General features: G+C 48.3%; 1 protein-coding gene across 1 annotated transcript; it reads left to right on the top strand.

The window, feature by feature from the left end:
* The first annotated feature begins 1,618 nt into the window (after positions 1-1,618).
* mroh1 (maestro heat-like repeat family member 1) lies at positions 1,619-27,471 on the top strand. The gene is made up of 43 exons (XM_067238172.1): positions 1,619-1,802; positions 2,342-2,449; positions 2,878-3,023; positions 3,785-3,916; positions 4,186-4,348; positions 4,801-4,899; positions 5,133-5,284; positions 6,134-6,274; positions 6,545-6,637; positions 7,068-7,146; positions 9,063-9,176; positions 9,388-9,461; positions 9,564-9,686; positions 9,789-9,896; positions 11,348-11,492; positions 12,076-12,116; positions 12,448-12,589; positions 13,563-13,615; positions 13,791-13,898; positions 14,149-14,268; positions 14,894-15,016; positions 15,307-15,453; positions 16,718-16,744; positions 17,714-17,836; positions 18,021-18,100; positions 18,460-18,598; positions 19,152-19,247; positions 19,474-19,578; positions 19,771-19,906; positions 20,090-20,202; positions 20,576-20,728; positions 20,862-21,016; positions 21,176-21,344; positions 21,630-21,838; positions 22,406-22,543; positions 22,779-22,893; positions 23,648-23,794; positions 23,967-24,155; positions 24,322-24,471; positions 25,210-25,344; positions 25,591-25,693; positions 25,875-25,940; positions 26,055-27,471. The coding sequence occupies exons 2-43, from the start codon at positions 2,428-2,430 to the stop codon at positions 26,129-26,131; spliced, it is 4,950 nt and encodes a 1,649-aa protein (XP_067094273.1). The 5' UTR covers positions 1,619-1,802; positions 2,342-2,427; the 3' UTR covers positions 26,132-27,471.

Genomic DNA, 27,471 nt, shown 5'->3' with positions numbered 1-27,471 from the left:
GATACAATAATCTTCTACAAAATAAAAAGACATGATGAATCTCCAATGAATGTAATGTACTTTAGATTTGCAATTCTTTAATAAAAAAATACTTCTAATAAATATGTTTCTCCATTTCCATTCTGCACCCAGAGTACTGTCCTAGTGTAGTGGACATACCCGCACAAATGTCTGCACGCACACACTCAACCATGGTTTGCACATACACACATCAGCTACACACACAAATCCATACACGGAACCCAGACTAAAATTTCCTGTGGATTTGACACTTTCATTTGGCAGGTGCGTCATTTCAGTTTACAGTTGGTATAATGAAGTTTAAATATCAATAAATACTTTTCTGCTCCTGTTACCACAGCTGCACCATTTCCAAACAGGATTTGTGGTCTGCAAAAAAAAGTCTGCCCTAAAATTCTAAAAAGGTATTTACAACAAATGACAAACAAGGCTACCATCAGTTAAACCACATTTACTAAACCTCATTACTTAAAACTCATTAGTCTACTGTACTGCTACAGCTGTATAATAACTCAAACAATTTGATTCCCCTTGATCTGCCAATCCCTATAGCAACATATTTCACTTGTTCTGTAATTTCCATACCACGAAGACACATAGACTATACAAAGACAATGAACTTACCTGAGCAGCTTACAATAATAAACCAAGGTCTATTTCTAGACTGGGTTGACCCTGCAGTCCACTAGCACAGGCTTGAGTTTCATGATGGTAAATTCTTTACCTTTAACTCGGTCCTATGGCGCAATTCTGACTAGCAGTCATGATACAGAAAAGCATGATGTTTGACAGTATTCAGGGTTGAGAAACGGAGGAAGCAGGTGATGTTTAGACAGTTAACCACACTGCGTGCCAGTGTGTCCATGACACAACTTGATTATTAAACACATTGGGTTCGTGGTTATTTGCGAATCATTTTTCCAGACTTCCAGATCAGTGTCAGAGCAAAGCTATCTTACTGTGCTCCATCAGCTTCCTCTGTTACGACTACATACCAAAGGAGATTTCCCATTAAAGAGGTGGTGCTGATGTGTCTCGGTAGGTGCTTATTGAGCACATTAGTCAAGTAGGGACGTTGTTTATGCAGGTGAGGAGGGTCAACCAGAGTGCTCTGACAGGTGAAGGGGAGTAGTCCAACTGACTGGCTCCCTCTAGCGACTTTTCCTAGTTAAAAACCACCGCGCTCCATGGCAGTAACACAAATAATATTTGTCGTTGTCAAAGCAAAGAAAAATGCACCATTTTACGCAGACTATGAATAATAGTATGGCTGTACTGCTACATTACAACATGTGCAATATGACAATACAAGATGACTGCATATTTGCAACAAATAAGCATTTCGCGATGGCATGTATGTCAACAAATAAATACCAATAACGTTGCATAACTAACAACGTGATATAGCATCGTATCTCGTGATATAGGGACCGCTACGCATTTAAAAGTCCACTCGCGCTTCTCCAAAACTGGGAATGGCCAGTCACGCCCACACTCTCTGATACGTTCCTGCTGACTCGAGGCACATGATAGGGTGTTTACGATAGAGCTACCTGCAGTCAGAGTGACAGCTCCAACGTTAGCTAGCGATTCCACTGTCTCTGTCTGTGTGAAGGATAAAGACCCAATCGAGAAATAGAAGTGACTGTGTTTACTTTGTATTGGTACAGCACACATCGCAACATTATTGTCAGTAAGGTCAGAGAATCCTGTTTTTCACAGTGCAGCAGTGGCTTCTTTGCTTGCTACTAGCCAAAGGCTAGCCCGACACACAGACACAGGTAGGAAGCCGACCTTGCACCTCCGCAAAACCCAGTCCTTGCGTCCATTCATAGGTTACAAATGTACCAGTACTCTAAAATATAACAGATATTAAAACGTTGAATGCCATTGTTAGCTACTTGAAAATTATACCAGCTAGTCCAGACTGCAACAGACTAGCTTGATGACGCTAGCCAGCTAGTACATTCATTGGTACTGCTGGTTTTTGATGAGGAAGTGCTCATTCTACAAATTGTTTAACTAGTTGAAGCATGTTTGGTCAGTGTTACGTTGCTAATTAGCTAGCTACTCATTATTGCTCTACGGTGGCTTGGATTGGTGTCGAGCAAACAGCTTTCGTGGTTCGCTTAATCCAGTAAACAACGTGTTAGATTCGTTTTTATTTTGTCTTCATCAAACGCAAATGGTGGAAGACAATTCATCAGAACGCGTTTAGCTAGTCAGCCAAATAACACATTGCTCAACAGGACATGTAGACATTCTTAAACTTAAATACATTTAACATAATTTGACTGTGCTTCTGTCTCTTCTCCTGCAGTCAATCTAGTTGGACCAGTCTTTGCACCCAGGTCTCACCACATGCCTTCTTGAAAGTTTCCCTCTCCCAGCCTTTGCATAGGCCCTATGGAGGAGTCAGATATCGAGCGTGAGTCTCTTAACATCTTACCTCTGACCTCTCCCCTGCATCAACCTCAAGGCTCCTGATCTCTTTCTGTCTGTAGTGTTCAGACTTAGAAGTAGGCCTCTGTGTGTACTGTATTCTGTAAAGTACCCCCCCCCCCCCACACACACACACACACACATATTACTAACATGTTCAAGTTTTTGACTAATCCCTGATCTACTTCTGTATCTACTGGACTCTTCTGTCCCTTAGTCCAGTATTATTGATGTCACCCTGGCCTGCCCTGACCTGGTTTAATCTCTGTCTGATGTCTTTTGTAGTCTTTGTCCTCTGGGGTCTACAACACTTCCTCCTTCTATTTCTTCCTGCCTGCCTTAGAGGGAAATATGTTCACTGTTGTGGTCTTCGACTGTCCCATTACTCTCTCTTTGTCTGTGTGCTCTACCCAGAGGTGACCCTGGCCCTGCTGGACGTGGCCAACGACAAGGATGGGGTAGTGCAGGAGCAGGTCAGAAAGTCCATGCTGACTCTGGGCAAACAGCAGCCAGACAGGGTGCTGTCCATGTGCCAGGACTACTTACTGAAACACCCCAAGGTCGGTACCTGGAGGAGCTGTTTAGCATTCCTCATCCCACTGACTAGCTATGGTGTTGAACTGTGTGTATGGCAGAATGACCTGCTTGTTTTAATATCTCAAGGTCACTAGTATCAGAATCCCCTTTCATAGTCAAGTGAATTTACGTGTGAGATGGTTGCTATGGTGCTATGTTTTACTGGCTTTTACAGATGTGGTCTGTGTGTGTGTGTATATATACAATATATATACTTGATTCGTATATATATAAGAATGTCCAGTCCATAAGTCCATATATTCAGACTTCTGTACAAATGTGGCTCCTATTTGCTCTAGATATGTTTGATCTGCCTCACCCACTCGCCTAGTGCTGCTAACAATACTGTACACACAATGTTAAGCCTGAACCTACAATCCTTGCTACACTGTTAAGTCTCAAGAGCAGCACTGTCACACTGTGTAGGCACACTGTCTAGCACCATATTCTAGCTTTCTGTCTGTATTCTGGGTAAATGTGGTTCTTGATTTGTGGTCCCACTACTCTACTGTCATCATGTGATTCTGCCATTCCCGGCTCGCACTCAGATTTGTGTGTGGTTAGTGAGACAGAGAAGGCTTCACTCCTAGCTGGCTACCTATCCTTCCCATCATCCCTAAAGCCATATCCTTTCACTTATCTCAGATGTAGTGGCATACAAATAAAATGTTATCCGATTTGGAAGACTGTGTTTGTGCTGTGGCACAGTGTCGAAAGTGACAGCTTTCCTTATCTGTTTCTCTAGCTTGTGGTCAGCCACAGAGTGGTCATCTTGCTGACCATTGAGCTGGTGGTCAAGAGTAAGATAGATGAGATCAGCTCCCCCAGGATCAAGAGCATCATCTCTCTGGCTTCTGACGAGATGACACGATCCAAGGTAGGTGTGGCTCTCTGGATAAACATAGTCTCGTCTGTGTGTGTGTGCTGGAGTATGAATAAAGTACTCATTCAGATACTATACTTTCAGATTCAAATAGAAGAGACCCAATATCCCATCTATGTAAAACTTGTTTTATCAGTTTTTTTTACTACCATACAACATTTTTCAACTGAAAAAAGGGTTTTAAGTTGATTTCAAGATCTGATAACAGGAAGTACTAGTCTATATACAGTAAATCAGCTGGTAGTTTGTTCCCCTTTCTACAGGACGTCATACCTGATTGGCAGCAAGCAGCCAGTAACATCCTGGTTGCTGTTGGCAACAAACACATCAATGACATCATGGAGGAGATCCTGACCAAGTTCCAGCCAGGGGTCTTGCCCCACTTCTTTGTGGTCCAGACACTAGCCAGCCTCTCTGATTCCAACAGTAAGAGAAAAGCCACACACAATCATACAACACACACACACAACTCCACATTATGCTCCAGAACCTGCAGTATTGCGTTTCGGTCTTGGAGTGCTGATCTGAGATCAGGTCTTCGCTGCAGTCCATTTAGTTGTATTCTAAAGGCAAAATTGACCCCGTAGCAGCACTTCTACATGAAGACTGTTCACAAATAGTGGTCCAGTACTCAGTGGATGTCCACTACACAACTTCTATGATAACTGCAGCTATGGAAGTCTGATAATTGACTAGTCATCTTTAGCTACATAGTTACATAGAAAGAGACACGCAAACAGATCAAACTGTTTCATCCGTCTCTCAAACTTGACATGTTTCCTAATCAGACCTCTGATACTACTGATACTTAGGTATTTGTGTGCTGTGATGATGGTCTACCCTAATGTAACTTAAGTGGCTGCTGTGCTTGGTTCCAGTTTATGGTATGGTGCCATTCCTGAATGCAATCCTGGGCACCATGCTGCCCATGCTGGCCTTGGCCAAACATGACAACATGAAGTGGGTCTTCTCCTCTGGTGAGCCCCCTGGACACCGTAGACAGATGCAAATGTTGGTATACTGCATTACTGCCTGACATGGTATTTTCAGTTAAGACCATAAAAAAAAAAAAAATCATCTGCCTTTCTCCCTCTTTCTCTCCCTTTTTCTCCTTCATCCCCTTCCTCTTTCTCCTTGTTCTCTTCCTCTTTTCACTTCCCTCTCTCCGTCTTTCACCTACCCCCCCCCACCCCCCCCCCCACCCCCCCAGCTCTTTCCCACTTCAGTGAGAGCATCCTGGAGTACCTGGCCAACCTGGACAAAGCTCCTGACCCCACGGTGCGTAAGGACACCTTCTCCAGCGAGGTCTCCGCCGCCTACGACATCCTCTTCTCCAGCTGGCTGCAGAGCAGGGAGTCCAAGGTAGCGGGAAGCGCGGGGGCGTGGCCAGGGACACCTACCAGGACTTCATCTCGTTCCTGTCTCGGAAGGCCCTCTCTGTTGAGGCAGAGAGAGCGCACAAAGGCTCTCTTCGAGTTGAGATAGAACATGCATGAACACAAATCAGCCTCTCTCTCACACACCCACACACACACACACACACGCACGCAGGGCGAGGCCACATATTGTTAGCAGAGAAGGAGGCCCAGGCCAGGCTAGACGTGAAGGAGACAAGGGGGAGACTGTTGACCTCTGCCAGGTTAATTAGGAGAGAGCTTACATACTGCAGGCTGCTGTCTTGTCTGGTGTGGGGGTTTTTTCTGAGCCAAGATCAGCCGTAACAACCAGAGAACCAGCTCCTTATCTGTAATCAGGTAATGGACCCCGTTTGGGTTTGACATCATTGACCGCAGGGCCACAAACCCAGAGTAATGTTCCATCCCAAGACCGTGTTTCAGAATGTTTCAAATCTGATTATTTGCCCACATTGATAAACACCGTTCTGGTTGGGTTGGATGTGTATTAAACTGACGCTGACTGTTTTTCCAGTGAGTTGGATGATGAGAGTTCAGTAGTGGTTCTAGTAGTCACTGGTTCCAAACTGTGTGTTTCTTTATGTGTCTTGGCCCCAGCTAGAGGTTAAAAGGACATTACCCCCCCATCCCCAAGAGGTGTTAATGAAGTTAATGAGACACTTTTTGAATCATTATCCTTTCCTTCACAATCACCCTGAACCTTGTTTGTGTGTGTGTGTGTGTGTGTGTGTGTGTGTGTGTGTGTGTGTGTGTGTGTGTGTGTGTGTGTGTGTGTGTGTGTGTGGCAACGACCTAGCTGAGACTAACCGTGGCTGAGGCTCTGGGGTCTATGAGTCACCTGATGGCCAACGATAAACTGGAGGAGCAGATTCCCAAACTCATCCCTACCATCCTCTCCCTCTACAAGAAGAACAACGAGCACTACATCATCAGTAAGGTAGGCCTTCACTCACTGGATGGTGTATTTAGCAAGGTCAACCATATGGCTGAGCGGTTAGGGAATCGGGCAATTAATCAGAAGGTTGCCGGTTTGATTCCTGCCCATGCAAAATGACGTTGTGTCCACTTCACCCTACTTGCCTCGGGGGAATGTCCCTGTACTTACTGTAAGTTGCTCTGGATAAAAGCGTCTGCTAAATGACTAAATGTAAATGTAAATATTCATTAGTGCAGGTTGAATTGTAAAGTGTGTGTTTGTCCTCTACAGAGCCTGTGCCAGGTCTTGGATGCAGCTGTCAACATGGGTAGCAGAGTGCTTGAGACTCAGGTGGACAGTCTACTCTTTGCCCTGCACCAGCAGGTACAGTAGACTGACCCTCGCTGACTGACCCCACACACAAGCAACAACAGTCTGTAGTCAACGCTAAACATCTCGCGTCAACAATCTTTGAAACCTCACCGCTTAACCCTTTCACTGCATAACGTGGCGGCAGCATAGCTGCAACGCCAGCGAACCAGCAGGCAGACTGGAACAGCTCCAGTGTGCAGCCTGTAGAACAGGCTATTGGGACAGGAGCTGTAGTAGCATGTTGTAACATCTCACCACATCACAGCATTCTAATGGCCCGACACACCCTGACACAGTCACTCCTAAATCCCCATCACAAGCCTGAGGTTTTCATGGATTTTCATTCAAGGATATCGTCATGACCCGTTCTGCTGCTGGCCCAGAAGGCGTTCACCAGCGTTAACTTTGCTGCCCCCCCCCCCCCCCCCCCCCCCCCCCACAGGTGTGTGCTCCTGTGGACTACAACAGCCCCCCCACGGTGAAGAACCACAACGAGGTTCTAAGAAGCTTCAGTATCCTGGGTAGGCCCGCTCGTCAACCAGCACCTATTTTTCTACATCTGGAACGCTGCCTTTACAGCTTTTATCCCTACACTGTGTTTTCATAATCCTTCACACCAATGGATCAGTCGGGTATTGCGATGCCTGATCGTGGTTAGTGGTCACTGTTGGTTGTCCAGAGTGGTTGACCCATGGTGATCATGTGGTCATGTGCGGAGGTGGACTGAGGAGAGGAGGAAGGGATAGTGGAATATAGAGAGCACTGTTTCCTCTATGTTGATTTTGCCCCGGCAACATTTCTGCCGCCACGGTATCAGAAATAGGGCTGTACAAAATTTTAGGCCGTAATTTATCAGCAGTGCTTGTTAGAGTGCATGTTGGAGAATTGCACGGACACGCGCTTCACACTGCAGTTGAGATTGCGTGTGTGCGTCCTTGAGAACTGTAAGTCGTGTAACTCAGTTCATTTAAGCCTGTTATTGTATTAGTCTATAGTTCTTGCAAATTTAAATTAAGTTAACTGGTGATTTTCGTTGTTTGTATTCTTCCCCTGCTAGCTAAATTGCACGATTGATTCGATTGCTGCCCTTGCTCACGTTTGTATTTTAGGTCCATTATTATGCTGAAGTAGTTGCTGAAGGGTTTATTGTTATTACTTGCTACAGAATGCTTAGCCTATCAAGATCAAATGAAGCAGACAGTGTACATTCTTCCGAGTGGCCTACCTTAATCGATAGGCTAGGCTACTGACCATTTACAATAAGTTGTTACGTCAATTATTAATTGGCAGCATTCATTCCATTTAGAACATACTTTATGAGTGTAAGGTAGCCTAACTTTATTGCTTTAGGGGAAATAGGATGAAAATATGTGCAATATTACATCAGCTATTTGACTATTACATTAACCTCCGAAATATAGGGTTAGAACTTTGTTTTGGCTGGGGGGGGGGTTCGGACAGACCTGCCCACACTGCTAAAAAACAATCCTAGAGGAAACACTGGAGAGTGTGGAAGGAGGAACGGAGGGGAGGGGGGTAGGAAGTCCCACATAAGCACTGTTTTTGGAGAGAGCTCCACTGTGTTCCAGCCAAGCCTAGATTACATCAAATATAGCCTTGCTTGAATCGTCGAGAAATGTAACTTTCCCTCTTCCTCCCCCACATGAGGTAACATCATGTCAGATCAGATGCTGTCTCCATGGAGGGAGGAAGGTTCTGTTTCGAGAATCTCTGTGGCGATGGGCCGTGTGTGTGTGTGGGATGTGTGGCGTGCTGTGTGTTGTGACTGCTCTCCCTGCTGAGGTAGAGCAGTCACATGAACGGCTTCTGTAATGTCATTATCCAGGATGGTGTGACTGCATACAGAGATAACATGTTGTGACATGTTTCCTTCTGGCCCCACTCTCCCTTTTCTGGTGCTGGTTTCCGTCCTTTTTTCTTTATTTACTTCCTTCCTTTGGTCCTACTTTTCTTTCCTTCTTTTGTACTTCCCTCCTTACTTCCTTCACCATGGCGCCTTCCTTCCTTACTTCCTTCACCATGGCCCCTTCCTTCTTTCCTTCCTTCATTCGCTCTTTGTTCCTTCATCCCTGCCGGCCCTTCCGTTCTCCCCCTCCTTCTTTCCACTCACCCTCTCTCTCTGTCTCTCACCCTCTCTCTCTGTCTCTCACCCTCTCTCTCTCTGTCTCTCACCCTCTCTCTCTCTGTCTCTCACCCTCTCTCTCTCTCTTTCTCTCTCTCTCTCTCTCTCTCTCTCTCTCTCTCTCACTCTCTCTCTCTGTCTCTCACCCTCTCTCTCACCCTCTCTTTCTGTCTCTCACCCTCTTTTTCTGTCTCTCACCCTCTCTCACCCTCTCTCTCTGTCTCTCACTCTCTCTGTCTCTCACCCTCTCTTTCTGTCTCTCACCCTCTCTTTCTTTGTCTCTCTTCCCTCCAGCCAACACCTTTCCAGATCGTCTGATCGTGTTTGTTCTCCAGAAGTTGGAGAACAGTAACGAGAGGAACCGTATGGGTTCCCTGGCCGTGCTCCGACACCTCATCAACTCTACCAGTAGGACTAACCACACACACCCACCCACACACACACACACACACACACATATATACACTTCATAACAAGAGGAACTATACACCTCATCACTTCCCTCACTGAAATCCTATTCAAGATTACAGAACACCAGAAACACAGCTGTGTCATACACACTCACAAAGTCAATCACTCACTGTGTCGTTTTAGAAAGGTTCTCCTTTCTGCGTTCTAGCATCCATGATGGAAACTAAGAAGCTTCTTATCCTGGCCAGCATCAGACAACCACTGGCTGACCACAGCAATAAGGTAGCACACGCACACACACATGCACGTGTATCCAATATGTCTGTCCAGGATATACATACTGTGTGTGTGTATAAACATAGCTGTGTCTATTGCCCTCTGCAGGTGAAGCAAAGGGTGGTGCAGGTGATCAGTGCCATGGCTCACCATGGTTACCTGGAACTGGAGGGTGGAGACCTGCTGGTCAAGTTCATAGTCCAGCACTGCGCCCTGCATGACACCTACTACGTAGGTGACCATGTGTCCTGAACGCTCAATCACCCTGGATGTGTGTTGTGTGTGTTTGGAAAGTGTGTATTTGTATATAATTATAATTGTGTGTGTTTGCAGCGCGGCCAGCGGCCCACAGACCCAGAGGAGGTGACCAACGAGGCGCTGCGAAGCATGTGCGACAACACACTCCACCTCTTCACTACAACCGTAGGACGACTGACGGACGTGAGCCTTCCGCTGGCCTCTCTCTCTCTCTCTCTTTCTCTACCTCTACCTCTCTCTACACCTCTCTACCTCTCTCTCTTCCCCACTCTCTCTTTCACTACACATCTCTCTTTCACTACCCCTCTCTCTCTCTACCCCTCTCTCTCTCTCTCTCTCTCTCTCTCTCTCTCTCTCTCTCTCTCTCTCTCTCTCTCTCTCTCTCTCTCTCTCTCTCTCTCTCTCTCTCTCTCTACCCCTATCTCTTTCTACCCCTCTCTCTCTCTCTATACCCCTCTCTCTCTACCCCTCTCTCTCTCTACCTCTCTCTCTATCTTTCTACCCCGCTCTCTCTTTCTACCCCGCTCTCTCTCTCTACCCTCTCTCTCTACCCTCTCTCTCTCTACCCTTCTCTCTCTCTCTACCCCTCTCTCTCTCTCTACCCCTCTCTCTCTCTCTACCCCTCTCTCTCTACCTCTCTCTCTCTACCCCTCTCTCTCTCTCTACCCCTCTCTCTCTCTCTACCCCTCTCTCTCTACCTCTCTCTCTCTACCCCTCTCTCTCTCTACCCCTCTCAACTCGCTCTCTCTACCCCTCTCAACTCTCTCTCTACCCCTCTCAACTCTCTCTTTCTTTCTACCACTCTCTCTCTTTCTACCCCTCTCTCTCTCTTTCTACCCCTCTCTCTCTTTCTACCCCTCTCAACTCTCTCTCTTTCTACCCCTCTCAACTCTCTCTCTCTACCCCTCTCTCTCTTTCTACCCCTCTCTCTTTCTACCCCTCTCAACTCTCTCTCTCTCTCTCTCTCTCTCTCTCTCTCTCTCTCTCTACCCCTCTCAACTCTCTCTCATTCTCTCTATTTCTCTACCCATCTTAACTCTGTCTCTCTCTCTCTGAAACTTTATCTCTCTCACCCTCTTTCCTTCCTTCGCTCTCTTTCCTCCATTTTCCATTGCCTACTCCTCGGGCAGTAACTCTCTCACTTTATTTCCACCCTCTCCCACACAGACCCTGCACATTTTATCAGATGAGTTTGTTTATACAAAACTTTATTTTACTGGTCCTGGACACTATTCAGACAGGGAGTCGATGCTATAAAAGTAACACATTTCAAATCCCTAATAAATAATGTTTTATGTTTGTTCTCGTCGTGAAATCCTCCCCGGCCCCGAGTCGTGGTTGGAAGCGAGCGTTTCCAGCGGAGGGCCAGAGATGGCAGGGCACATTGATGTCACAGTTGTTTGAGCAACACCCCGGGCAGGGAGAGCATTTGTCATCATCAACCCTGCCAGCCGGCCTGTCTCAGATCTCGTGCTCTGCATCTTTAGACTTGACTGTCACTTTATCACTGCATCTGCCCACGTTATCCTGTATGTCTGAGTGTGTCTGGCTGGCTGGCTTTACTGCCCTCGGTCCTGATGTAAAATCTCAGAGCTGTGTGTGTGTGTGTGTGTGTGCGCGCGTGTGTGCTGCAGGTGCTGTGGCCCATGCTGCTGTTCTACCTGACCCCGCCCCAGTACTCCAACGCCACCAGCGCCCTGTGTAAGAGCCTGATCCTGCTGGGCAGCAAGAAGAGGGCAGCCCAGGACCCCAGCTTCACCATCGACTTCACACAGCAAGGTAGCGCGCTCACACACACGCACCGCTCGCACACTTCTTCACGCATGCACACATATACACACACTCACAGAGGTAGGGTCCAAACCTGGCCATTGAGGATGATGTCATGATGACTGGTGGGGTGTGACTACTCCAGCTGTAGGGGGGGGGGGGGGGGGGGGGGGTGATAGAGTCAGTCACTATCACCCCCCCCCTCCCCCATCAGTGCTTAATGTAAACAAGATGGGGGCTGTCGGGCCCGGCCTCACTCCCAGGGGAACAGGGACTGTTAGTGTTCCACCCAGACAGTCTGTTCTCATTAGAGACCTGTAGTCTGAGAGCCAGCCAGCCAAGTCTGGCTCACATTAGCCGAGCAAGCCAGCAGCCAGATTCATCACCGGGTCTAGACGAACCCCGCAGTACGGTAATGGTTCTGATGACGGGGGGGGGGGGGGGATTAGACCAGGCTGTTAGCAGGGTGATAGGAGTCTAGTGGCGCTAGGTAATCATTTAGGTCGTTAACCAGGATGATGATGATCATGATGATGATCATGATGACGATGATGACGACGACTGCTCAGTTTTACCCTCCTCTGCTCTCCAGTCAACCTGCCCAACCCTCAGATGCTCATGGTCCGCCTGCTGGTGAGTAGGGAAAATTGCAGGACATTCACAAAGAGATTCCAGTGTGCATCGCTTCTAAATCCATTTTCTAGTTATTTACATGGTTTCTCAATGAGATGCGGTAAAAAAACGTATTTTGGAATCGAGCAGTATCAATAATGAATCGATAAACAACATGAATCAAGAATATAATAAGCAACATCAATTAAGAGCCAATTACGCAGCAAACACAGTGATCTAGTTTTGAACCTGAACTCCTGTTATGAGACCAAGAGGAAGCAGGAGTGTTGAGAGGCTTGATGGATTCTTTCAGAAGATCTTGATGATTTGAGGGCGCTCTCTCTCTCCCCAGGTCAACGCTGCGTTCCCGTTCCGCTGCCGAGGTCACGGCTCCCCCTCTCTGTCTCTGCTCAACGTGCTGAGCCCCAACATCCACCCCAACACTGAGGCACTCTGGGAGAAGGAGATCCCCCCCATCCTCACGCTCCTTGAAGGTATGAACCAAACGCACCCAAGGGGCAATATACGGGACTACTTACACTTTTGGGGTGCACTTGAATTCAACTTCTGAGCGGCACGGACTTGGAGCACAGTGCTGTATGCCTCCGATACCACTGGCTAAAACAAGCACGCCTCAAGTATTACGAAGCATTTTTCAGACTCAATTCAACGAAACCCACTGAACTGTACCCTACTCAATTCCTCTTAAACTCGCTCGATTGGAGACTGTAACAGACAGCTAGAGGCTACTTAAGCCACCAAGCAACGGCAGATAGAAAGCTTCAACACCGTGTCCCGTCTGTGTGTCTCCCCGCGCTAGCGTCAGCGGGTTTACTGGGTTCTCCCGGTGTTCTGCTGGGGTGAATCGGAGAGGGACGGCCCACAGGGGTCACCTCTCTCCTCCCCGACAGCCCCCCAGTTATGAGATATCATAAGTGCTTCCAGTTATGAAGCCAATCTCAAGCTGTATTTTTATTCCGGGAGCTTTCTTAGCTCCGGGCTATTTCTCCTCTCCCTCATAAAAAACTACATAGCTGAAGTTTGAGTGGAGCAGAGGGTATTAAAACCGATCTTAAATCATCTTAGCTCTCTGGTTGGCTTGGAGCGGCCTTCGGATTTTCTGCTTGTTTTTTTTGTTTTTTTTGTTCTGGAAGTTCAGCCAAGTCTGAATCTGTGGGTCAACATAGTTTTCTATTGTTTCTTGTTTTAGTGTGGTGGAGACTCACTCGCTCATCGTTGTGTTTAGGATTGACTCACTCTGCCCTCTCTTTCTCTCATAAATTCTCGTTCCCATTAATTATCTCTCTCATCAACTCTGTCATGCTCATTCTATCTTTCTCTTCTCATTTGGTTTCTCTCACTCTTCTCCTGTCTGTCTCTCTTTCCCTCCCTTTCTTTCCCCCCTCACCCTCGCACTCTCATTATGTCTCTCATTCCCTCTCTCTGTGTCTTTCTCATATGTTCCAGAGTCCAGTCCTGACAGCATTGACCAGAAGGCCTGGGAGGAGAGACTGCTGAAGGTGGACTGCCGTTAAACACCTCATATATATTTACCTCTGCGAATCGTCCGCGAATCTGAACCGTCTCCATACTTCATTTGGTTTTACAAGACATTCGTGAAGTTCCCTGTAAAGTCATCCAAATAATCTGTGTAGTCATTAATGATCTGTATCGCTGTGTTTTGATTGGCTGCAGCTGCTGTCCAAAACCCTGGTCACCATCGCTGACGACAAGTGGGCGTGTCAGCTGGCTGCCGAGGCAACGCGTTACCTCTCCACCTACAACAACTTCATGGAAGAAAAGGTGGGCAACAAACCCCACCCACATTCTATTCTCGTCTGTTCTGCTCCGTGACATTGGGAGTATAACTTTCTGCACACTACCTGGAAGAAGCAAGGATATTTATATATGTTCTTAAACGGCTCTTGCTAACGTCCTTAGCACACACACACACACACACACACACACACACACACACACACACACACACACACACACAGCCTCCAGTGTGCTCTCCCCAGGTTTGAACCCTGTCTCCTTGTTGCGCGACCAGAGCTTCCTGTACCAGTGTGTGGGCGTGGCTCTGCAGCAGTGCAGCAACAAGGAGGTGGTGAAGCGACAGCTGCAGGAGCTGCTGGTCTCGGCCCGGCACAGCGACGCCGTTGAGAGAGAGGTACCCACGCCGCCATTATGGGAGGAAAGAAAACAACAAAAACTAGAAACCATCGTGCATCACAGAAATAAAGAACTCGTTTAAAATGAGTTATTTTTAACTCTCCAAACTTGTGTTGATTCGTCGAAACCTCTTTCTACCCATGAACTCATAGACACAAGTGTGTGGTGTAGATGGTAGCTCATGAGCGTTCTCAGTGCAGAGGTTGTAGTTTGTCAGTTCCTTCAGTGTATTTGTGTGTGTGTGTGTGTGTGTGGGTGGGTGGGTGGACAAAGTGACCCTCAGTGTATGAGCTCTTGAGTTCTTTATAAAAACATTGGGACTTTGTCCAGAGAGACTGAACAGGCTGACTGGCTTAGGGGGACAGTCTTGTGACAAGCTGCCTTTCACCAGATCTCGTCCCATCTGTCTCCCCGCCCGCCCGCCTGTCTGCTGTCTGGCTGGCTAGCTTCTAAATACTGTATGCTGTATACGTGTCTGGCATAGCAAAGAGCTTTTCTCAAATAAGTGCAGTTTTAGAAAGTAAACTGTTCAGTAAATGTGTGTTTTGGTGGTTGGGTACATGCTACTTCTCTACAGGCAACCGTTCCTGGAAGGTGCGTTTACGATTGGCTGTTTTTTTTAGGGTGTTGCGATGGGAGTCGGCCTGTGCGCCAGCAGTCACCTGGGGGGCACTCTGACCAAGCTGAATGAGTTTGGCAAGTCAGACGCCTTCAAGAAAGCTTCTGGGATATTTGGCCTCCTCAAAGTATGTCACACTCTTGAACCTGTGGGAATCGAGACTTTGTATCTGCATTGATATTTGACCTGCTGTTGATTAACGTAGCTTAGTCCACAGATCAGGTCAATCTTGCTTGGACAGTCAAAGCTCATGTAGCACATTTCTAACCCAGCATGGCAGGTGTGGACGGGTTACTACTGGGTCCTAAACAGAGTCCTATTCCTCTGTGCACGGATGCAGAATTTCTCCCCCATACTGGGTACCTAACACTAACCCCTGACCCCTAAGCCTGTGCGTGCGTGTGTGTGTGTGTCCAGGATAAGAACGACGTGGAGGTGGAGAAGATGAAGAGCACGCTGATCCTGTGCTACGGCTACGTGGCTCTGCACGCCCCCGAGGACACGGTCCTCAAACACATCGACCAAGACATCCTGCGCAGCATCAGCCACCACTTCAACACTAAGGTAGGGGTCAGTGGTCAGACACCTCAACACCAATGTAGGGGTCAGACACCTCAACACTAAGGTATAGGTCAGGGGTCAGACACCTCAACACTAAGGTATAGGTCAGGGGTCAGACACTTCAACACCAAGGTAGGGGTCAGACACCTCAACACTAAGGTATAGGTCAGGGGTCAGACACTTCAACACCAAGGTTGGGGTCAGGGGTCAGACACTTCAACACCAAGGTAGGAGTCAGGGACCTCAACTGTATCTGCTCAGTATTCTTGTCCCACTGGGCTGTTTCTGGGGTCGGATGAGGCCAAGTAACAAAAATAACCACGTCTACCCAGCTCCACTGAGCCCCAGATCAAGAGAGTGCCAGATGACCATCATGTCCAAACAGGCTGTTATGAGTCTGCTGCTGCATGAGTGTCGCTAACTGCCTGTGGTCAAGCCCAGAGGCATACCTGTGGTATTTTTTTAGAGGAATGGAACAATGAGCCACAGCAAAGAGAAACAAGCCATTAGGTGATGGTTAAAGAGAGCTCACACATGGAATTCCTCCTCTCTGTATATTATATTTGGCCTTGTATATGGCTTATTTATGCCCCTTAGATATGGGCTTACTCTGTGCAGTATGGCCTTGTATACTGTATATAGTCTTGTACTATGTATGGCTTTAACTGTATACGGCCTTGTATGTACTGTATTACGGTACTGTCTCCATGGATACAGATGGGCTTACTCTATATCCACCCTTTCCCGCCTGTCTAACAACCATATTTTTGTTCCATAAAGGATCTGAAAACCATCAGTCACGGTTTTCACAGGAGTATGAATCCTGTTCACCTCTCACCCTAGAGCCTGCCCGAGTCTGAACCCCAACCACAAGGTTGTCCGCTAGACTAAACCATGAGGGTTTGATGTCTATGCTCGGTGGCGAATAGATGCAAACACACACACACACACACACACACACACACACACACACACACAGGGAAACCATACTTGCCTCAGTGGAACATGGTTCATCTCCAGGACAGCAGCTATGACACTGGCTAACCCTCCTGTCACTCTGTAGTAATGATATAGAGATCAGGGGCATCTGTATCAGTGACACCTTCCTCTTCCTGTAGGCTAGCCTCACACCCGCTCAGCCACTATTCATTAGCTGCGTTCGGTCAGGTACAGGAACTTCCCTGAGGGTTTTTTTTTTCCTTCAGGTGTTTATGTTAAGAGTGAAACCTTGTGGATTAAACTCATTGCTACTTTTATTGTTGTACAGGTTCTGGGGATTAAAGTAGAGACCAAGGTACCGTAATGGGAACACAGAGGACTCTCTCTCCTTCCGTCTCTCCCACTTTTTCTTCCTTTTTTTCTTCTCCCCTTATTCACCTTCTATGTGTTTCTTGGTGTGTTTCTCACTCGTTTCCTTTGCCAATTTTTTTTTTCTGTCGCCTTCTATCATTCTCTATATTTCTTTTGCACTACCAGTCTAAAAAGGATTTTCCCCACTTACCAAATCTCTTAACGCAAAACTGATCTGCTTCACATTAATGCTAGGCAGCGTTCTGGTCCCGGGCCAGTCTCTCTCTCTAAACCACGGCTCAGAGAACACAGCTGCAGGAGGTCTGCAGTTTTCTCTCTTTCAAAACCCAACTTTCCAGCCTCTGATTCTCATCATTTCTCTCAAAATCAAGGCATGAGGGACGATCAATCCCTACCAATCACCCTCTTGGTTGGTACCGACTGATTTTCGACCATTTCAACAAACTGCTTTTGGCACCCCCCCCTGACTGGTGTGAAACTCAGCCGATCACTCACGCACGTTCCTTCTGCTCCTTCTGCCACGTGACCCCAGTAAACGATCCGGTCCGCACGGTACTTTACGAAACACAAACCTGAACGCATGATCCATCGTTTATTGCCCTCGTAGGCCTCCATCTTGGAGGCCTACGAGGGCACATGGCGCAGGGAGCGGAGTAGAGCGTTGTGTTGAGTGACGGCCTCGTTCTGACGTCGCTGCAGGGTGTTTGCGGTGCTGTGGGACTGTTGGCCCGGGGCATGTACTTGTTGCCGCCTTCTTCTAATGATTTCTTCCAGACAACGGTTGTGCTGCCTGCGTTCAGTAGGTGAATTTGAGTGGCGTTGCTGTTATCGTTACCACAGTCTGAAAGGCTGTGTCTGAGAGACTGTATGTGTCTGTTCTCTTGTGTGTGTGTGCGCGTGTGTGTGTGTGTGTGTGTGTGTGTGTGTGTGTGTGTGCCGTCTCCTCCATCAGGACCTGACTATGAAGCTGAGCCTCATCAAAAGCGTGGGCCTCATAGCCAAGGCAATCGGTGTGTGTGTGCGACGACAAGGATACATGTTCACACGCAAGCAGGAGCTCATGGGAGTCATGCTGGTCAGTAACTACACACACACACACTCTTAATTCCTGTAAACACGCATTAATATTGAAAATGTTGTCACTACATGTGTGGAAGAAAATGTATAATGCATGCTTTCTGAGAGAGCCACGTTTCAAACTGTGGCCATCCACTTCCTCTCAGCGCAATAGCATTTCTCTTGTCTTGAATGAACCGTAGGATTTCATCAAAGCAGAGCCCACCGACGTGATGAGGACTCCTGTCCGCCATCTTGTGATGAGCACCTGCGCCAACCTGATGTATCCTTCGATCACATCGTTCCAAAGCCACTTCTTTTCCCTCACACGTGGAGGGCGGAGAGACTGGCGGTTGGTTGGCCCATTGGGGTGGTTAGCTAGATGCTACTGGATGGTAAATGTAACATTTAAAATGGGTGGTTATGGGGGAATGGCTGTAGTGAAAATGTTGTGAGCTATGATGGGTAAGGCATAGTTGTTAGCGTGGGCAAGGGCTATTTGCTAGCATGGGTAAGGAATAGTTGGGTAGCAAGTAAAAGGGTAAGTTGGTTGGAAATTGGTATCAGGTTCACAGAATTCATAAAATTCCACCTGTGCAAGGTGCTCCGTTGACAAGTATGAGCCTTGACCAAGGGGTTCAGTAACTTGGAGCCGGCGCTGACAGAGAACGAGACCTTTGAGATGCTGCGGACGTGTGTGGGCGGCGTCTTCGGGCTGCCCCCGGTGGACGCCCCGGACAAGGGCAAGGATGACGAGGTCCTGGACCTGAAACAAAGAGAGGTGTGGGAGGAACACACGGGCATGGACACACACACTTACACTCACGCACTAACACACACCCACATACATACGCACTCACACACCACACTCACTGAAGATCATGCACAGACACACACACACAATTCACACGCTGTCGTTGCGCAAGCAGTGAAACAGACGTCAGTCATAGTCAGGGGTCCCCAAACGTTTTTCTGTGAGGGCCGGGTCGGTCTGTAACAGAAAATTGCATGGGCCGGAGTGATTACCAGTATTATTGTGGAGATTTTATCAGGATTTTAAATGTATTTATTATGCTAGATTAGTTTATTATTTTGCTATGCACAGTACATATCAAGGGATATGTAGCCTATTAAAATAGCATTATTACCATCGTAATGATCTTTTTTCATATTCATCGCTATTGAAATCAAATCATTTACTTAAGCATATTAATCAGTGTGAACAGTTTTTTTTTTTTTATATATATATATTAAAAAAAAAGTATCTGGCATTGTTCAGAGGGCCGGTCCAAATGCTTTGGGGACCCCTGGTCATAGTGCTTCCTCTCCCTCAGGCGTTGTACTCGGACACCTACCAGGCCCTCCACCAGCTCCTGAGGAGCGCTCTGTCCAAGGAGCCCACGCCAGACGGCCTGCAGGGCATCTTCAAGGTGAGGCAGGAGGGAAGCCAGGAACCTGTTACCTGACTGAGGCCTAGCTGGCTTCTCTGTCGTACTCTCTTCTGTTTGTCAACGAGTGGTCAGTCATGTTTCGGTGGCCTCTGCGTGATGTCAGCATGAGGTCATAGTGTGATGTTGTGGTGTGCCATGTCGCAGCGTGAAGTCATTGTGTGATGTCATCGTGTGACGTCGTAGCGTGATGCCGTGTGTTCTGCAGCACTTGGAGCCGTGGCTGAGCTCCGGTCAGGAGCAGGAGAGAGAGAGGGCCCTGAAGACCACCGCACACATCCTGGCCTTCTACCTGGACAACCTCACAGTCAAGGTAAACACACACACGCACACAGCTCTGAGGCCCCCTGTACGCTGTCACTTGAACACACACACACACGCGTGACCACACACCACTGTGTAATGCTTCACACACATTTATGGATATCGGAGAGTGTGTGTGCGGATGAGGACCGAAGACGATGTCGATGATTTGTTTTCGCTTCCTGTTTCCACCCGTTTCTAGAACATGGTGTCGTTCCACAACCTGGGGGCCCTCCTGGGACGTCTGGCCCCTCGCTGCACTGACCCCTGCCCCCCCGTCCGCAGGGCCGCCATAGACTGCATCTACACCCTGCTCTACATCCAGCTACGCTACGAAGGTTAGCGAGCACACTCACACATATGTATCAAGCACTCGTACTCACTCTCTCACACACACACATAAACAAACTCCCTGATTAGCCCCAACCCTGCTGAAGCAAGATGAACAAGATGGTGTTTGGACTGAAACTTAAACACGTGGGCTCCGTACATACAGGTTTCAGGCATGTTTGTGTTTGTAGGATTCTCTCTGGACTACAAAGATGAGTCTGTGGAGAACCTGATCAACCTGAAGGAGAAGCTGGACAACCCTGACCACACTGTCCTCTACAAAACCTGCTCTGACCTCACCAAGGTACACCCTCTGCTGCCTGTCTGTCTGTCTGCCCACTGTATCTGTCTGTCTGCCCCACTGTGTCTGTCTGTCTGCCCCACTGTGTCTGTCTGTCTGCCCCACTGTGTCTGTCTGTCTGCCCCACTGTGTCTGTCTGTCTGCCCTACTGTGTCTGTCTGTCTGCCCCACTGTGTCTGTCTGTGTGTCATGGTTCCTGTATCTGTGCATCCTTCTTGTTCTCTGTCAAACAGTCTTGTGTTCTTATTGACATTTGTCTTGTTAGTTTTCCTGTTGTCGCACGATCTGGATCCCCTAAGCATTTCGTCGTAGATTGTCAGTACTGTCAGATTGCGACCACGGCCGTTGTCGACCCTGAGTCTGTGTCGTGTGGTAGATTGTGAGTAAGCGGGTGCCACAGCAGCAGCTGACGGCGGTCATCTTCATGCTGTTGGAGGGTCTGGTGGACTCCCAGTCCAACTGCTCCCGCGCCGCCAGCGTCATCCTCAACACCCTGCTGAAGAACAGGGGAGCCGGCCTACAGGACATGGTAGCGCACACGCACGGGCACCTACACACATATGCGCGCGCGCGCACACACACGTGCGCATAGACATGCATCCACACACACAGGCTGGGGCCTCTATCTCCCTGTCTCTGTCTAACTCTGTCGTGTGTGTCAGGTGCCGGAGATGCTGGAAGTTCTGCACGTGCGTCTCCAGATGATCAGTGAGGACCAAGTGAAGGTGGCCGTGGGACAGACCATCCTCATCCTGGCCACACAGCACCTGCAGACTGTCACCTCCACCCTCATCTCCTACCCCCTGCCCTTTGACAGGTGAGGAACTACCTCTACTCTCTCTTCTCTCTCTCTCTCTCTCTTCCCTTTTTTTCTCTCTTTCCTTCCCTTCCTCCACCCCTCTCTACCACGCTACACTGCGTTTGTCTCCCTCCTCCTCTAATTGCTGCTCCCCTCTCCTCCCTCTCTCCCCCACAGCTGGAGCTGTGAGATGTGGATAGCTCTGGGCGCCGACAGCACTGTGGCCAATCAGATTATGGAGATGCTGATGGAGAAGCTGACTGTCATGGCGCCCTACGCCGACAGGAAGGAGTCCATGATGAGGCCGGGTCTCACCGTCAAGGTGGCCACCAGCCAGCCCCTGGCCGTGAGTCTCACACACACACACACACACACACACACACACACACACACACACACAGACACAGAGAGACACATAGTCATGCATCAAAGATGCTCTGATAGCGACACCTAAAGTGTATGTATACCGCGTTTCATACTAAGAACTCGTAACACACCCATATGTCAATTTCTCCATCCCTGCCTCTCTTTACCCCTGCCCCCTCTGTCCAACAACCAATCCACCTCCCTCCCCCCTTCCTTTCCCCTACCCCGTCCTTCCTCCCCTCCCCTCCCTGCCTCCTCCCTCCAGATGACGTGTGCCCTGAAGGAGCTGATGCTGAACGGTCAGAGCCAGGAGGCGGTGGTGAGTCTGTTCCCCCGGCTCTTCTCCTGCCTGCTGGTCCGCCTGGGCTCCAGCGTGGGCGTCACCCTCCCCAAGGACATCAACGCCACCAGCCTGGGCCAGGACAAGAAGAGCGGCCCAGCCAAACACCCCGCGCCCAGCTTCGACGTCCCGGGGTGGGTGGGCACCACGGCTTCACACGTGCCGACTCAGAAAACATTCTGTAACAACATGTGCGGGAATACGCAACACCTCGACATGTACAGGAACACGCAACACCTCGACATGTACAGGAACACGCAACACCTCGACATGTACAGGAACACGCAACACCTCGACACGTACAGGAACACGCAACCCCTCGACACGTACAGGAACACGCAACACCTCGACATGTACAGGAACACGCAACACCTCGACACGTACAGGAACACGCAACCCCTCGACATGTACAGGAACACGCAACACCTCGACATGTACAGGAACATGCAATGCAACCCGTATAGAAACATGCAACCTCATCCACAGTCCGCAGCTAGCCGTGTGGCCCTGTGCTCCTGGTCTGGGCCCGGACACAGCGCGCGTGCTGTAGTGGAGGCAGTAGGTGGATGTTAGAAGCTGCATTCAGGTTCACACGACCGTAGACACGTCCGTGTCCCTCCAGGTGTGGGTCAGATGCTAGGTATCCGTCTACAGTAGCAGCAGGCTCGCATGAAGCCCTGTAATCCTCTTTGTGTCCACAGGGTGGCAGTGGACGCCCTGCGGATCCTCCTTGCCCGGGTCCAGCTGGACGAGGTGGTGAAGAGGCTGGATCAGGATGGGGCCTGGGACACCATGAAGGACCCCCAGAGGCACACCACCGGGGTCACCCTGCTCTCCAGGTACACACACCTGACCCCATGACCTGCTAGCTTTGACCTCTGACCTTGACCCCTATCTCTGATGCTGCTTTCCAGGGACATATTTTCCCAGACATGATCCCTGACCCCTAGCCCTAACATTCACCTGACTCAAGAACAGCCCTAACCTAAGACCTTTGCGTCTGTGTCCTTCCCTCTGTCCATGTCTTTGTCCGACCTGCTTGTGTGCGTGTGTGTGTGTGTGTGTGTTTGGCAGGGCCATGGCGAAGCACGCGGGGCCCCGTCTGCCCTCCGTGGTGGAGTGCCTGTGCCCCTGCCTCAACAACATCTACGAGTGCCAGAGGGTCACCGTCACCGCCTTTTTCTCTGAGGTAACGCACCCGGCCCACTCCCCGTGTCTCTGGGTCGAAACACAGTCAAACACCGGGTAGAGGTTTCCCATACACGCTGTGCTGGCATTTATTTGAGCCTTTTTTTTAATTTTTGAAAACTGTGACATCATTGAGGAACGTTATTCATTACCTGAACAACGGCTCCAGTGTTAGACCTGGACCTGGCTCCTGTGCACTAGCCCAGTGGAGGAGGAGGCTGCTGTCTGAGTTCTGCTGGCCAGCTAGCAGGCCCAGGATTTCAGCCAGCACTTTACCATGCTAATGAACACACAAGCTTTGTAAGCAGCGCTACTTCACCACGAGCAGGCTGCTAATGTATTGGCTGATGTATGCGTGTGGTTGGGTTGGGAGACTGAATGAGTTGAGAAACAGTCTAGACTGGCTAGAGTATTCTGGAGATTTCTATAGTGTGGAGAGGGTTCTGATTGACATTGAGGTTTTGTAATAGAATTATAGTATATAATCAAGGGCTTCCAGGCTGGAATTTGGCTTTGAATAAGGAAGACTGTCACAGCGGTGACAGGTGCTGTAGACACACACACACACACACACACAAAGATTTACAAACACACAGTTGAGAGCCAAGGAGAGAGAAGTCACACAGAAGTACAGATCAGTTCATTCAAAACAAATACAATCCATGGTTATGTCTCACACTGGGGTTGTTTCATTTGTGTGTGTGTGTGTGTGTGTGCGTTCGTGTCTGTGTGCGTGCGTGCGTGCGTGTGCGTAGCTGCTGAACCACCACGTGGTGACAGAGCTGATGCTGATGGATGTGCTGATGAACAACATGATGGAGAGGATCTCAGATCCCTGCTCCACCGTCCGCATGCTGGCCGTCAGGGGCCTGGGGAACATCGCCGTGGGCTCGCCCGAGAAGGTGCGCGCGCTCTCTCACACACACACACACACACACACACACACACAGATGTACACACACAGGGGGAGTTTTCACACACAGTGATACGCACGTACACAGAGACACACATGCATGTGCACACGCACACACGGAGATTTACATACACACAGACTTCCACACCCTGTGTTCCCAGGTCAATAAATATGCCAAGGAGCTGCTGGCGGCCATGAGCTCTGGGATGGAGGAGAAGGACGACCCCGGCAAGCACATCACCCTAGAGGCCATGTCTGGCCTGTCCAAGGTGCTGCTCTACCTGGACAAGAAGAACGTCCACCTCCTGGTGGTCTACATCTTCATGAAGATCAAACCCTTCCTGGAGAGCGTACGTACACACACACACACACCCGTCTTGGCTAGCATGTTAGCATGTTGGTCTATGATGAATCTCCTATTCTAGCTGGTGACCGAGAAGCGTAACTGTTTTCTGTGGCCTACATGAGATCCTAGTCATTGTAGCTGACCTCCGGTTGACTCCTAACCCCCTGCAGGAGAACGATGAGATCCGCTGTGCCTCCATCATGCTGTTGGGGAACCTGTCCAGGTTCGGCTCAGGAGAACCCATCTTCAAGGACCAGATCCACAATGTTCTGGTCAGCCTCTTGCTCCACCTCGCTGACCCCAACCTGCAGGTGGTCAAGGTTGGTCACACACACACACACACACACACGCACGCACACACACACACACACACAATGATGCAGATCTAATCCAATGTCAATATCATAGATTTTCATCAAATTTTAGAGCATGATATACTAGTTCAAAGTTCAGTTCATACAAGTAAATATGAATCGTTCACGTTCATAGTTCACCATTTAAATTTTGAACTAGTTCATAGTTCAGTTCATTTCGTAGTTTTAAGGTGTGTGTTTACTGTGTGTAAAAATCCTGCAAAAAATAATAAGGTGCATCAGATCAGATGCAGTCACTGAGTCTGCGTCTCTACTTTCATTTTGACGTTTTTATGAGACGAAGAGCTGTTGTCTTGGAATACGTTGCTTGTTTGGTCTACGTGTGTGTGATGAATCATGGGTAACGTAGTGCGAAGTCGACTTAGTCGGTTTAGGTTAGGCTACATAGCGAAAATGTTATGGGCGCTGAGCAACGACATGGTGCAAGCATTCGATTTAGACGGCGTCTCTCCTCAGGAGGAGGAAAACTTTCCGTAACGTTTTAGCTATACCTCAAATAATATGAACGTGTTCACCGTTCAAATTCATTATTTGTCATTAAGTTGCGTTCAGTTCATCGTTCTCATAAAAATTAACACGTTCTTTTGAACTCATTCATGCACAACACTGATGATATGTACCTAGTGGGCACTCAATTATATTTAATGATGATTTGTGTGTGTGTTTGCACACGCGTGTCTGCAGGCTTGTAAGTACGCCATGCGAGTGTGTGCACCTGTTGTGGGCTCAGAGCAAATCACAACCATGTTCCAAAACCATCTCCATGATGACAAGGGCCTACACTACGGAGAGTTCATCAACGACCTCACCAAGTACATTGTGAGTGGACGTGCTCCTACCTCTACACACCCGCACACTCTGAACACTTTGTTGTGTGTCGTAGTCACAAATGACTATTTTGGTAATTGAGTGTTCTGTCTGTAATTTTGAAGACAAAGTGAGTTACTGGAATCAAAATTTAGCATGGTCTCAAAACTGAAGTGAAAGAGGATTAATAATTCAGTCATTCAGGTTAGTTGATGACGAGTAGTCCAGAGTTGTCATGTTGTTTCCGTCCGTCCCTAGATCCAGGACTTCCCTGGAATGCTGAACTTCTACCACATCTCCGTCATCCAGTTCTTCAAGAGCAACTGGGCCGAGGTCCGAGCCGGAGCTGCCATGTTCATAGGTAGGTGGAACACCTCAATCCATATACACCATGAAGTGATGGCACACTCTGTCAAGAACCACCTAGCCCATTCAATGGTCTTCTATCAGTCTCTCAGTATAGAATATGTGCAGTGGGTTTAACACTGGGCTCAGTCTGTTGAAGGGTAGCTAGTCTTTGGTGTGTTTCCTGTTTCCTGTAGGCTTCCTGCTGGGTAACCTACCTGAGGAGCTCTTCTCTCACCTTAACATGGGCAGCGTGACCAAAGGTAGGTCTGGACACGGGACACGTTGTGTAGGAAGTGTTTACTTCCTTGGGTTTGATGCTCACTTCCTGTTTTCAAGGTGCTTCCTCTCAACCTGTACTTCCTGTTTCCTGTCAGGTCTGGTGATGCTGCTACAGGACCCAGATCCTGTAGTTAGGGTGAAGGCTGCCGAGGCCATGGGACACTTCCACTGAGAACATTGCGCACACACACAAACACACATCCACGATTAGTAGCTTTATATTTGATGTTACTGCTTTTGGAAAGGCAAACTGGTACTTGACATAATGAGCATGGTACTTGAAGTTCTTAACTGATTTAGCGACCAAAGACCTCCTTGGGCAGTGTCGTTTTGCAGCATCATTCCAGCACTAAGTAGTAGCATTTGAGCTAGTCATGTTAGCATGTGACTTGAGTGAGCTGGGAAGTGTCGGTCAGCCTAATAGAGACACTCATTAACTATCATCTGATATCTGAATGTACTGAACCAGAAGAAGTACTCTCACACACTTGTGTAAACTACCGAAGCAAACTCTTTTAGCAATAACCTGCAGGTGGTCAATAATCAATAATCACATTCTCCGGGTTACTGTCAGGCTCCAAGGTGCTGTCCGTGGTACTAGGCCGGTTAAGCCAATCGTTCGTCCAGCTAGCCCAGCTTGTTGTAGACTATTGCGCTCTATTAGCCGATTTCGGGTAGCTGGCAAGCTAGCCTGGCCAGTCCTATCTGTGCTTCCCAGTAATCCCCAGGTAGATGCATATACGCAGAAAATGGCGTTCCTATGGCGACGCCATTATCATTGCCAAAACGTTACATTGACGCCGAGTGTTGTTAAAAAAAATAATTTAAAAAAAGCGACAACCTTTAATCTGTTCTCATCTCTCTCTCTCTCCCCCTTTGTCTACAACACTATCTCTCGCCGTCCGTCTTTATCAACACTGTTATTTCTTTCTCCCAAAAGAAAAAAGCACTTCACATCTCCTATCCTGTCTTATTCCCCTGTGTTGTATGCACGGTAGGGTAGAATGCCCTTTTGTTGACCAGGTACAGACCAACCAGACGTTGAGCAGTCCATTTGATGTGTTCCTCTATGCCATTGCTGTGATGTATGTATGTATGCACGTATGTATGCACTACTGAGCTGACTTTCTGTACACTGACCTACACGTACAGCACAGTCCTACTCCCCTGTCTTACTGTCGTGTACTTTACAGTAGGTCATTCTCTTTGGCACTTTTTAATCATAGTGTAAAGCAGAGTTGGAGTTGGAGGCTTATTGACTCTGGGAGTGTCAGGCTAGTTTGTGTCTGCGAGTGGTATCTAGAATGACTGAAGTCGTTATTGACTTCCGCTGTTTGTTTGTTTTTTTGTTAGTTTTTTAGCAGCACTATATGTTTGTATGTAGTATGTACTGTATGATGGATGTGTGCAGTTTTCCCATTTAAGTCTGGAACAGAGCAACGCTGACAGTGACGATGGCAATCATGATGTATTTCAAAATAAGTCATAATAAAAATGATCAGTTGAAACATT

This window comes from Osmerus mordax, chromosome 6, assembly GCF_038355195.1.
Source record: "Osmerus mordax isolate fOsmMor3 chromosome 6, fOsmMor3.pri, whole genome shotgun sequence".
Lineage (NCBI taxonomy): Eukaryota > Metazoa > Chordata > Actinopteri > Osmeriformes > Osmeridae > Osmerus > Osmerus mordax.
This window is presented reverse-complemented; position numbering and strand designations above follow the sequence as displayed.